Source organism: Paralichthys olivaceus, chromosome 10 (genome assembly GCF_024713975.1).
Source record: "Paralichthys olivaceus isolate ysfri-2021 chromosome 10, ASM2471397v2, whole genome shotgun sequence".
Classification (NCBI taxonomy): domain Eukaryota; kingdom Metazoa; phylum Chordata; class Actinopteri; order Pleuronectiformes; family Paralichthyidae; genus Paralichthys; species Paralichthys olivaceus.
Window position 1 is genome coordinate 16,635,248 of NC_091102.1, and position 12,370 is coordinate 16,647,617.

Here is a 12,370-nt window from a genome sequence, read left to right on the forward strand (position 1 = left end):
CATGTAAATTACTGAGTTTATTACTTACATTAAGACAAATGAAAAATGTATACAGGCTTTTTGAAATTCGTTGTTAACATGAGCAAACAGTGCATAATCTAATTACTTATGGCTAATTTGCATACATAACACTGCTTCTGTTGCAATTTGTTCACCCAACATAACATAACAGTCCAATGTTAAAGTACAGACTCGTGTTGCCCCCCCATATGTAAAACATGTATAAATATTAGACTTTCTAGTCTATGGTTTACTAATATTTCATCCATGTTCACTGTGGTGTGTTCAGAGTAAGGACAGAGAGAATGAACAAGAGGATGGTGACAGGACAGGGAGAGTGTGTGCTGGTGACATAGAGGTGAGTGAGAAAGGAGCTAATATGAATGGTTAAGACCAACTAATGACAACCTAACAGTCTAATATTGAAGTAAACATATATAAAAATTAGACTTTCTAGTGGTTTACTAATATTTCATCCATGTTCACTGTGGTGTGTTCAGAGTAAGGACAGAGAGAATGAACAAGATGATGGTGACAGGACAGGGAGAGTGTGTGCTGGTGACATGGAGGTGAGTGAGAAAGGAGCTAATATGAATGGTGAAGACCAACTAATGACAACCTAACAGTCTAATATTAAAGTAAACATATATAAATATTAGACTTTCTAGTGGTTTACTAATATTTCATCCATGTTCACTGTGGTGTGTTCAGAGTAAGGACAGAGAGAATGAACAAGAGGATGGTGACAGGACAGGGAGAGTGTGTGCTGGTGACATGGAGGTGAGTGAGAAAGGAGCTAATATGAATGGTGAAGACCAACTAATGACAACCTAACAGTCTAATATTAAAGTAAACATATATAAATATTAGACTTTCTAGTGGTTTACTAATATTTCATCCATGTTCACTGTGGTGTGTTCAGAGTAAGGACAGAGAGAATGAACAAGATGATGGTGACAGGACAGGGAGAGTGTGTGCTGGTGACATGGAGGTGAGTGAGAAAGGAGCTAATATGAATGGTGAAGACCAACTAATGACAACCTAACAGTCTAATATTAAAGTAAACATATATAAATATTAGACTTTCTAGTGGTTTACTAATATTTCATCCATGTTCACTGTGGTGTGTTCAGAGTAAGGACAGAGAGAATGAACAAGAGGATGGTGACAGGACAGGGAGAGTGTGTGCTGGTGACATGGAGGTGAGTGAGAAAGGAGCTAATATGAATGGTGAAGACCAACTAATGACAACCTAACAGTCTAATATTAAAGTAAACATATATAAATATTAGACTTTCTAGTGGTTTACTAATATTTCATCCATGTTCACTGTGGTGTGTTCAGAGTAAGGACAGAGAGAATGAACAAGAGGATGGTGACAGGACAGGGAGAGTGTGTGCTGGTGACATGGAGGTGAGTGAGAAAGGAGCTAATATGAATGGTGAAGACCAACTAATGACAACCTTAACAGTCTAATGTTAATGTTAAGTTAAGATGAGATCATCCTCGTGCATTTCAGATCATACCCATGGAGAGGGAGTTTGACAGTGAGAGAGAAAGAGATAGAATGAGCAGCCAGACAGGCGATGATGAGGGCACTGGAGAGGAAGGGAGGGAGCTTGGACCTTTCCCAAATCATCCAAATGTGAAAGTCATACCGAGTCAAACCCTATCAAATAAAACACTCTACTTTCAGGAGAAGTGGTTTAAAGATCATACATGGCTCCATTACAGCCCCTCTGTAAAGGGTGTTCTCTGTTACTATTGTGCTAAATACTTTGCAGCACAAAAGTCCAAGCTTGCATCAAAAGCAGATTCAGCATTTGTCAAGACTGGCTTTAACAACTGGAAGAAGGCACTGGAGAAATTTAGTGCACATAAAGACAGCCAGTGTCACAAATTAGCTGTGATGACTAGGCTTCAGGAGCCAAAGACTGTTAATGTGCAACTTTCACGTGAGCTTGAAAGACAGCAGCAACAAGCAAGGAGAAATCTTATGAAGATTGCTGGGGGTGTGCAGTACTTGGCACGGCAAGGTCTGGCTTTTCAAGGCGATGAGAAGGAGAGTGGGAATTTCAGCCAGCTTCTAAAGTACAAGGCAAAAGGTGATGCAGAGCTGACCAACTGGCTAAAACGTCAGTTTGATTTCACCAGTCCCAAAATGCAGAATGAACTGTTGCAGCTGATGGCCAATACAATCATCAAAAAAATTGTGTCAGACATAACATCAATGCCAGTGGTCCAGTTCGCACTTATCATTGATGGAACCCAGGATGTGTCAGGTGTTGAGCAGGAGTCAATATGTGTGTGCTTTGTAGATGCAGATCTACAACCAAAGGAAGAATTCCTGGGACTCTACGAGGTGTTATCAACAACAGGGGAAAATATAGCCAAGGTGGCTTGTGATGTGATGACGCGTCTAGACCTTCCTCTGTCTCAACTCCGAGGACAAACTTATGATGGTGCCGCAAACATGGCTGGACGATGGCAGGGAGTGCAAGCCATATTAAGGGCACAACAACCACTGGCTGTGTACTGTCACTGTGGTCCACATTGCGTGAACTTAATTACACAGGCTGCCTGTCTATCATCTCCACTTGTGAGAGATTCAATGGCTCTGGTCCATGAATTGGGGGGCTTCTTTAACCAATCTGGCAAGTTCAAGTTGGTATTCCAGGAAATTGCCAAATCGGAGCATGGTTTCACCTCATTGAAGCCTCTCTGTCCAACCAGGTGGACTGTTCGCACCCCTGCCATCCACTCAGTTCTAAGGCAGTATGAGTCAGTGCTGACAGCCCTAGAAGAAATGGCATCAAGCAGCTCATCTGAGACGTCAGCTAAGGCTAATGGTCTTCATGGAGCATTTCTAAAAGGCAACACTGTGCTCGGCCTTGTAATGGCTGAGGACCTGATGGGGGATCTGGAATGCCTGAACACCTCCCTGCAGCATAGGAAACAGACAGTTTCAGGCATGTTGAAAGCTGTGGACCATGTAAAAACAAGCATGCAGGAAAAGCGAACAGAGGAACACTTTGATGTCTTGTTCTCAAAAGCAACTGCTATGGCAACAAAGTTGGACCTGCAACCAATTCAGATGCCTCATATCCGCAAACCTACAAAGCGTTACACTGGTCAGGCTTCAGCCCATATCCATCCTGATGCCCAGTCCTTCTACAGAGCCCAATTCTACAACACCTTGGACACAGTGAATACTCAATTCATAGAGAGGTTCGATCAAGCTGGATTCCACAAACTTCAGCAGCTTGAAAATGTGCTTCTACAGGGAACCATTGATGAGGTTGTGGACCAGTATCCCGAATTGAATCCACAACTGCTTCAAGTACAGCTGGCCATGTTCGCAGCCAATTACACTTATGAAACAAGCTCAGATGTTGTCAGCATTATGCATGACATGGTGCCAGAAGTCCGAAGTCTGTTCAGCCAGGTGGAGGCTTTACTAAGGCTCCTGCTCATCGTCCCTGCATCCTCAGCAGAGGCTGAGAGGAGCTTTAGCGCACTACGAAGGCTCAAGACATGGCTCAGATCCTCCATGACGCAAAGCAGGCTGAATCATGTTGCTATCTGTCATGTGCACCAGAGGAAGCTGGACGAACTGGACCTGGAAGATATATGCCAATCTTTCATCAGTGCCAATGATAGACGCAAAAAGGCGTTTGGGTCCTTTTCTAGGTAGAGGAGAGGGGAGAGGTGAGGAGAGGATAGCAGAGAGGAGAGGAGAGAGGAGAGGAGAGAAGAAAGGATAGGAGAGAGGAGAGGATAGGGGAGAGGATAGGAGAGAGGAGGAGAAGAGAGAGAGAGAGGAGGAGAGGGGAGAGGAGGAGGAGAGAAGGAGGAGAGGATGTGAGAGGGGAGAGGACAGAGGAGGAGAAGGAGGAGAGAGGAGAGGAGGGGGAGATGATGGAGGAGAGGAGAGAGGAGGAGGAGAGGGGTGAGTATAGAGGAGGAGAAGAGAGGGTAGAGGAGGAAAGGAGAAGAGGGTAGAGGATAGAGAAGGAGAGAGGACAGGAGGAGGAGGAAAGGAAGAGGAGAGGAGGACATAAGCACACATACATACTTTTTTCATTTTTATTTTATTTGGTTCTGTGGGTTGTATTTGTTTTGTTTCATGTATTCCTGATGCTTTGGCAATATAGTTCTCACAACATTCATGACAATAAAACAAATTTGAGTCAAATTGAATTTAATTGAATTGACTTGACTGGAGAGGAGAGGAGAGGAGATGACGGGAGAGCAAGAGAGAGGAAAAGAGAGAGGAGAATATAGGACCACAGGAGCTTGGCAAGGGAAGACAGGATGAGAAGAGAGCAGTGAAGGCCCTCCTGCCCAGTGCCCACACAAGTAATACAATGTAATAACATGTAACGCAATGCATTATCATTATGGTAAAAAGAAAAAAAAGGTATATATATATAAGAGAGAAATTTGGTCCCCCCCAATGTTGACTCCATGGTTTAGGCCTTGATGCATCCCAAGACTACCAGTGTGAACACTTACCAGCAAAATAGAAAGCTGATACAAAGTGGATTTATGGATCTTGATGAAAGCAAATATTCAGGAACTGATATCTATGAGTGTGTGAAATTTGGTGCAGCTCAATGGACTTGAGATCGATTGGTGGTTCTTGGTGGTGATGGCAAATTTTAATATATTTAAAATATAAAATTTTGCATATGAAGATGAGCGAAGGGTATTACATTTTTTTGTTAATTGCAAGATCGCAAAATACTGCAGCCACAAATACTGTAAATTGTGATTCAACACACTGGGCCAAATGCAAGAACATTTCTTATCCTCAACCTCTCTTCCTCCTTTTTTCCCGTCAGAAAAATAATACGAAAAAGAGAATTTTACACCTCAAGTCCTTCTGTATCACTGTAAGAATAAAAGTGACTGCCAAAGAGGTTAGGTATCATTCCATTTGGGCAAAAATGAGCAAATGTTCAGCACTCAAACCAGTATAGTACCTTCTGTGTATTGTTCAGGTTACAAGTGTAAAACTTCTTATTTCACGATCCTACTCTGCAGTTAATGGAGCTCTTGGTTTCTTTTTGAATAAAATGTTCGTCTATGTTAAAACACAGGAGGCTCTTGGAGCTACTACTTCTTTTTCATCAGCTTGTTATGGGAGATGGCACCAACTACAATAACCATGAGCCCTTGGATGTGTAGATCAGAGCAACAAAACATTGTACTTGATTAATCTAAAACTGACCCGGAGTCTGAACGTGAACAAACTGCTGAGTGTCACCAGGAGCAACAGCAGCAGAATGTTGAGTTCAGTGAAACACTCTTGGGCAGCAGGAGTTGACTTTTCTTCTTCATGAACAGAGGTTTGACTTTTTATCAAAGAAACTTGCTTTTTTCCTCACAGGGCTGCTTCCTCACAGGGCCTTTGTGAAAATAGTCAGACCAATAGAGTTTCATATCTGTCCAAGCCTTGGGAATGCTCCAGCTGCCATTGATCTTAAATTGTCTGTTCTGAAAATGAACAAGATGTTAATTCCAGAACCTTGAGCAACTCCTCCAGATTTTTCCTCTTTTGAGGAAAGCTTCATATGGGAATACACCATAATGTCAAGTCCAAAACCACTGTAATGTAAAATTCATCATGAAATGTAACTTTGTTGTAAGATTTTACATATTGAATCTTCAACACTTGGTTTTTGATTGCACAATTCTTGTCCTCTATGTGTTCTATCTATCTATCTGTCTATTCATCTATCTATCTATCTACTTTATGAATAAAATCTCAGTAAAATTAGAAATGCCCTCAGTCATTGTCTTCATCGAAAAACAAGTCAATTAACTATTTGAATTTAGCTAAAATGAATACAATCTAAAATGATGTGCACTTATAAAATGATCCATCCATGATGAATATTTCTTGTGTTTTACATTATTTCGGAAATGTCCTGTTATGAAACTGCTAGTTTTTTTTTTTACTGTGGAAGGAAATGACGAAAGCTGGAAATCGCGTTATCTATTTGTACATCATCAAAACGTGGTGGGACGGGTGTGCTGGCAGATCCAGCCGATAGCACAGACAGATGGAGAAAGGGCAGGAGCGCGGCTGCCTCCTCTGGTTGCCATGGTGAGGGAAGAAGTGAAGTGTACAAGGAGACAGCCATTGCGAAAAAGAAGTGGGAGAAGGACTGAATTACCAATCAGCGGGTGGCCCTGATATTGTGTGCCCACCACCAGGTAACAAAGGGTGTTGGCCTTCCTGCACACACTGGGGGGGCAGTAATCTCCCGTCCACCACCTCCCTCAGCGCAGCAGGTAAAAGACCTCTCTGCTGATTGACTCGTCAGGTCACTGACCATGTGGAACAACTTTGCCAGTTTGATCACTGCTTGAATAGACTGATAGAACTGCACACACTTAAATATCACATTACTCTGTGCTTTTCTGACGATGTGATTGACTTTAAAGGGTCTTGTGTGACATTGTGTCTTGTGCTGTGGCCTGAGACAGGGACACAAAGTGGAAATAAGCCCCCTTTATTCAATATTGATTTACATTTTATATAAAAATTACTTACATTTAGTACATTTCTTCAAAATACGAGCAGCCAAACAACATACAAATCAAATACAAAATTATAAAATTTCTTATATTTATCATCTTCCCTTTCTGAAGTAACAGATGTGTTCTATAGTAACTCTTAATAACCTTTTTGTAACTGCAGTAAATCTCTTCCGTGTCTTCAATCCATCTGTTGACGTATAACCTAGAAAAATATGGTTTATTCAGTATCTGTCTCTTCAGTGTACAGAACCAGATCCAGGGAATCTGATCGGAGAACATTCAAGGTGGGCTTCAATCTCTTTCACCAAAAAGATAAGTTCATGTGATATATTACCGTGGAGACGGGGGTGAATGGAGCTTGAAATCCGTGGAAATGGAAAAGACAGAGGACCTGTGGAATTACATAGTGTGTGAGAAAAGATCATCTTGATTATTATGGCCTTCGCTGGAAATCCAGTCAGTAGATCTGTCGGGTACCGTGGATAAAAAAGCCTCAAAAGTGCCGGGCTTCACTGCTCAGATGTGAAGCTTTGTTGTCCGAGTGTCACGTGACATAAAAAAAACGAAACAGAAAAAAGCCTTAGAAACAACTGATGTAACTCTTCTCTACAATACTTATTATATTTGTCCAGACAGACTGAGCCTAACCTGCCTTCATGACCGTCACTAACAGTCCATATTCAGCTTAAACTAGAAACAGATATGGGTACAGATTTCATCACTGCATTTTTAAGGTTGAAACTGTGCACGAGTGTGGCTTATGGTGTTAATAAAGTTTTTGCAAATCAGCAGCTTTACTTCAGTGTCATACAGAATACAGTATAGCGCTGTATCACTTATGTTTGACGAACATTAGAAAGCAAACAGCTAATAGAAAATAAAACTCTTCAGCACACCAACAAGGACATTATGCTGATGCTAAACCGGTAAAACCTAAGAGCCTCATAGGAAATAGAAAAAAAAATCCTTCTTCATATTATACATTATACACTGTGGTAAAAAACGGAGTACAAAGTGTAAAGTTAGGCTATGCGGCGGTTTCATGAATTGTCCCCTCTAATTTCTTTGGGAGTAGCTCTCTCCTCTCGTCAATACTGATGACTGGCTTCCTGCAGTTTTGTCCATCGATATAAATCTTTGCATACACAGGGTTGGAGTAGTTCATCGGCTGTATGGGAAGGAAAGAAGAGAAAATAAATATATGCACATAAATCACTTTACAACAGTGAAAGCCTTAAAGCTGCATTAACACATTTCTGGCCACAAGTGGGCAGCAGACCAAGCTAGAAACAGTGAAATATGATCACTACACAAAGTTGTTGAAGCAAGTTGCCTGTTTTAATCAAATCAAGAAAACAATTGACTTTGTTTATCATTCATCTAGAGTCATTGTTTCACTCATAGTTCTGTTTGGTCTCCACCATCTCTAGGGTAGAGAGCAGAAAAATGAAGTCAGTGAGCTATTTAGCCCCTTAATTGTTTTTTTCTCCCTAGATTGTTTACATGTGATGGATCGTGATTATTTGCTGTCTTCTGCTGCCACATTCTGTCATTCAGTCAGTATGAAGCCAAAACTTGACGGTGAAACAAACGACAGATGAGGATTATAGAAGTAAAAGAGGGGTAGAATCAGTGTGACATTTCTGGGATGAAGAGAGCTTTGTGATGGGGACAGTAAATTAATATATTGTGTTAGCTACTGCTGTTTATTTTTGTTAGAATGAAATGACATAGGATGAATAAAAATGAGAAAAAATATACCACGAATGAAACTTAGACACATTACAGAGTCATGTCACTACCACTGTAGATCAGTGGTGGTGAAGGCAACCTCCCATGATCCCATAATACAATGTCATCCAGCAACAACTCAAACAAAATACATCTTTTGTCACTGTTTTGATTGAGAGACCCCAAGTGGCAGAAATAACATATGCACCTAATACATTTTTTATTTTAAAATAAGGATTAGTGCAGCTTTGAAGGAATTTCTACTGTGCTCCATCTAAAGCAGAGCAGAGAAAAGCACAAAACACATACATTCTGTGGATGATTACTCAGCAAGCATGAACAGTTAGCTGATGGCAACATGCAGGAATTAGCCATGTCCAACACAAAGCCATGCAGGTCCAGTTCCTGATGAAATAACTTTAGAAGCACATTTGATTTGACATCAGTATGATATCGCTACTGATTTCACAGAGTGATGTGAGTGATGGACGACTGTGAACGTTACCTTTACTCACTTTGGTCTGATTTAAATTTTACACATCTTAGATATGAACTTAATTTTGGTTCAGAAAAGTATTGAAGTATTAACCAGGTAACTACACAGTGTTTACTAACAATCTACATGAGGATGATTCTTTTTTCTTACTCATACTGGATTGTAAAGTTTGTAAAATTCACCTGTCCTGGGATTACCTCCTTGGGCACGGAGTTCATGCCCAAGGTATGAGAGTCGCTGGATTTTACACACCAGCCCTGCAACACAACAAGCACCGCCTGTGTTTATGCAGTAAGATTCACACAGGTATCACAGACTGGTTATCTACATGTGCAAACTTTGTAATCAGTGCAGTTCTGGGTTATAGATAACCTGTCCAAATCAAAATAAAACAGCATTGAATTAGATAAGTCTGGAATTACTGGGGGCAGAGGGAGTGTAGTGGAACACAGAAGCTACTTCAGATTCAAGCCAAAGCGTCTCGGTTGAAAATACAGACAGATTGAACTGACAATAGCAGGTGAAAGAGTTGGCAGAGAAAAAGTAACAGCATTAGAGTTGAAGCTCCAGCAGGTGAGCGAGATAATATCAGCAAAGGTGTTATGATTCATTCAGGAGTGTTAGTTTGGGGCTGGGCGCCATTAACGGAATAAATCACCAGCCAGATGAGACATCCTATTGGTTCATGGCACCTGCACATTCCTGTACACTTGCCAGGTTTTACCAAAATCTTTACAAAGCCTGATGTAATTCAACTGGATGTGTCCCACTGCCAGGCAGCAGATCAAAACAGAGGTTGGAACAGGGACAAGAGACACAAAACAAAATTATTTTCTATGAAGCTGGGAAATTGAAAATTGAGAGTTTGTGGTTGAGGTCCTTCTAAGCTGCTACAGGGCAGCAGTGACTCCCCTGCTGCAGATGAACTGATCATGCACCAATCAAGGTCACTAAATCACTGAATTATTAATCATGAATATCTTAAAACGGATTAATGCATATAGCAACTCTGAATGAGAAAAAGATCATGTAACACAACTCACCTATCACACAGAAGATGAATTATATAGTGCGGTCGTTTGCGTCGTGTGTCTTTTCATGTACTGTATTTTTCATGTATTTTGTGCACCTAAGATGAATTGTGTGGATTTGGAATCAAAGTCAGTGATTTAAATTACCTGTGTGTTCATTTTATAAAATAAAATAAAAACTGTATTAATATATATAATAGTTTCTTGACTCTGAGCATTTTGGGTTGTACAAATAATGAAAAGAACTTAATATCGTCATGTCATGTTATTCTGTGAAATGAATTTAATTTTAAAAACCTATTTTTCAAACGAGTATAAAATAAAACTATTTAGTTTGCAGTTAACGTTCTGTTCAATAATCAAACCTTGTGAGGGTCCAGTGTGAAGTTGGGTCGCAGCAGGCTGCCTGCATCAGCATGGTTGTCATGGTCCACTTCATACATGTTGTATGACGGGTTCCCAATCTCCACGTTTATCCCACCGTTCGTCATGGGCTGTCTCTGGACTCGTTTTCCCCTGAGGTGTGTGTGGAGCCAGTCATCATTAACGTGATACACAACATGCAGGTCAACACATGTGCAGCGTCTCCCTGTTCCACATGCAAATCACATTACACCACTTGGCACACATGGAGTAGATACATTTACTGGGCGGACCTAAAAGCTGAGACCCAGAAACCGTCTGGTTCTGCAGAATATGCTGAAACAAGCAAACAAACTTTTCTCTATAAATTAATTATGTACATTCATCTTCAAAGTGCTATGGTGTTTCGTCTTCATTATCTTAGTGTATTCACGTCATAACTTACCTCTGCCGCCGTCTGCAGATGTAAACACCTCCGACCACCATCACGATCAAGATGACCAGCAGGACCAGAGGCACAATGATAGCTATGCTCCCTACAGACAGAGGGGAGACGGCGTGGAGTGATAAGTAATGAGTTCAGATAGTCACACTTTATATGGAGTCATGTGTGATCATGACTGCAAAACGGCCACCTCAGAAAATGTGTTCTCTTCTCAATGGACTAGGCTGAGTAATGTTTGTGTAGTCTCTATAATAATTTACTTTAATACAGTGTAAAATAAATACTTAGCTCTGTCAATAAGTAAAGCTCTGGATCATTTTATAGTCTTTTAAATCAATAAAATAATTTAACTGTATTTAAAAACATAAAGCTAGGGTTGGTAATCCTGGTATAGCTGGCATGAGCAGGCAACTCATACATCCCACCCCCTCCCGTTGGCCCCTCGTCAAAGCTACTCCCCCAAAACAAGTGCGCTGAGTGACAACTATCAGAACACGACCAGTTTATCAGACTGAATGAGATGGAAGACGACTTTATCTCTTGATGGCCATCAGGAGCATTTCAATAAATAAGATAAAAAGTGTTTCACAAACAAATTACCAACCCAACCTTTAACTTGAAGACAGGAAGGCCAAAAACAAGATAATTTCACATGTAGCTATTTAGCTAGAATATGACATGCATACATTTATTCCTGTGGGAAATTGTAAGGTTTTATAACAAGGCCTCTTGAAATTCCCAATTCTCACCTCCGCTGGTATTGTCTGATCTGCTGCTTTTAGGGGCGGGTCTCTCACACTGCGTTCCTGCCCAATTGGCTGAACATCTGAAGGAGGTCAAAATAGAGTATAAATAAACTCTCATTAGCATATGTTTCATAGTAGGAAAGACTGCTGAGAAAACACCTTTGCAAAATGAACTGCACTACGATGTGACTGTGGCTCACAAATACAACACATTATGATTCAGACTTGTTATGAAGTGCTTTGATCCAACAAAAACAAAACACCACCTGGAGAGAGAGCACTATGTGTATACATGTTGTGTCCATACACGGTGTGGCGGTGAATTTACATGTTGAATATTCAGTGCAGGAAAGAAAAAAATCAAAGGATGACAGCGGGACAACAAGTCGTCATCTCATTTGTGTTTCAATGGGATTTGATGGGCGTGATGTATGACCCTTGTTAGAGAAGGTGATATCTAATTTCACACGACTGACGCAGATGGGTCTGTAAAGCATGAGTGATGTGGTGGGTGTGACTGCATTATGACAGAATGAAATCACCCTAAATTACATGCACTCCAAGAATCAGAACATCAGGCTATCAAAAATAAGAATGCAGCCCCACATCCGAAGGAAATGAATCACGCGTTCGTCAAACGAAATGTCACAGCAACATGAATTTTAATGGACGATTTGGGGCAATGGGGAGTTTGATCTGCCTTGGGAAGTTTAACCACAGAAATACTGATTCCCTATGCAACACGAAATTTCTCTTAACCTGTGATGATAAAAAATAATTACTGATGATTTTTTCAGCCTGCTGAGGTATATGGTATTTATGCCTTCTTGATGACTCCATAACAAACATTCAACTTGCCGTCATGCACAGGTTGCAAATGCACAGACTGACTCCAACATCACAAACACAGTGCCATGTTTAAGTCCCCCCTGGTTTGAGTGTGCTGTGTGAGGACTGCATGAGATGGGTGACTGGGTGGCAGTGAGGGGCAGCTGAGGTGCAGAGTTAT

At 40.9% G+C, this 12,370-nt stretch overlaps 2 protein-coding genes across 7 annotated transcripts in view; one reads left to right on the forward strand and one right to left on the reverse strand.

Annotated features, from left to right (window-relative positions):
- Positions 1-961: 961 nt before the first annotated feature.
- LOC138411905 (zinc finger MYM-type protein 1-like) lies at positions 962-4,509 on the forward strand. Its single transcript, XM_069533403.1, has 2 exons — positions 962-1,413; positions 1,520-4,509. The coding sequence occupies exons 1-2, from the start codon at positions 1,408-1,410 to the stop codon at positions 3,692-3,694; spliced, it is 2,181 nt and encodes a 726-aa protein (XP_069389504.1). The 5' UTR covers positions 962-1,407; the 3' UTR covers positions 3,695-4,509.
- A 1,996-nt stretch (positions 4,510-6,505) lies between these two features.
- lrp1bb (low density lipoprotein receptor-related protein 1Bb) overlaps positions 6,506-12,370 on the reverse strand; it is a 247,304-nt gene continuing 241,439 nt past the window's right edge. For 4 of the 6 annotated variants that reach the window (XM_069533046.1, XM_069533042.1, XM_069533044.1 and 1 more), the window contains 5 exons: positions 11,365-11,441; positions 10,616-10,706; positions 10,173-10,323; positions 8,959-9,033; positions 6,506-7,717 (listed from right to left, as the gene is read on the reverse strand). In XM_069533046.1, the coding sequence (XP_069389147.1) occupies positions 7,577-7,717; positions 8,959-9,033; positions 10,173-10,323; positions 10,616-10,706; positions 11,365-11,441 (535 nt within the window). In that variant the 3' untranslated portion in view covers positions 6,506-7,576. The remainder of the gene's footprint in view (positions 7,718-8,958; positions 9,034-10,172; positions 10,324-10,615; positions 10,707-11,364; positions 11,442-12,370) is intronic. The other 2 variants (XR_011244330.1, XM_069533043.1) reach the window with 2 other exon arrangements.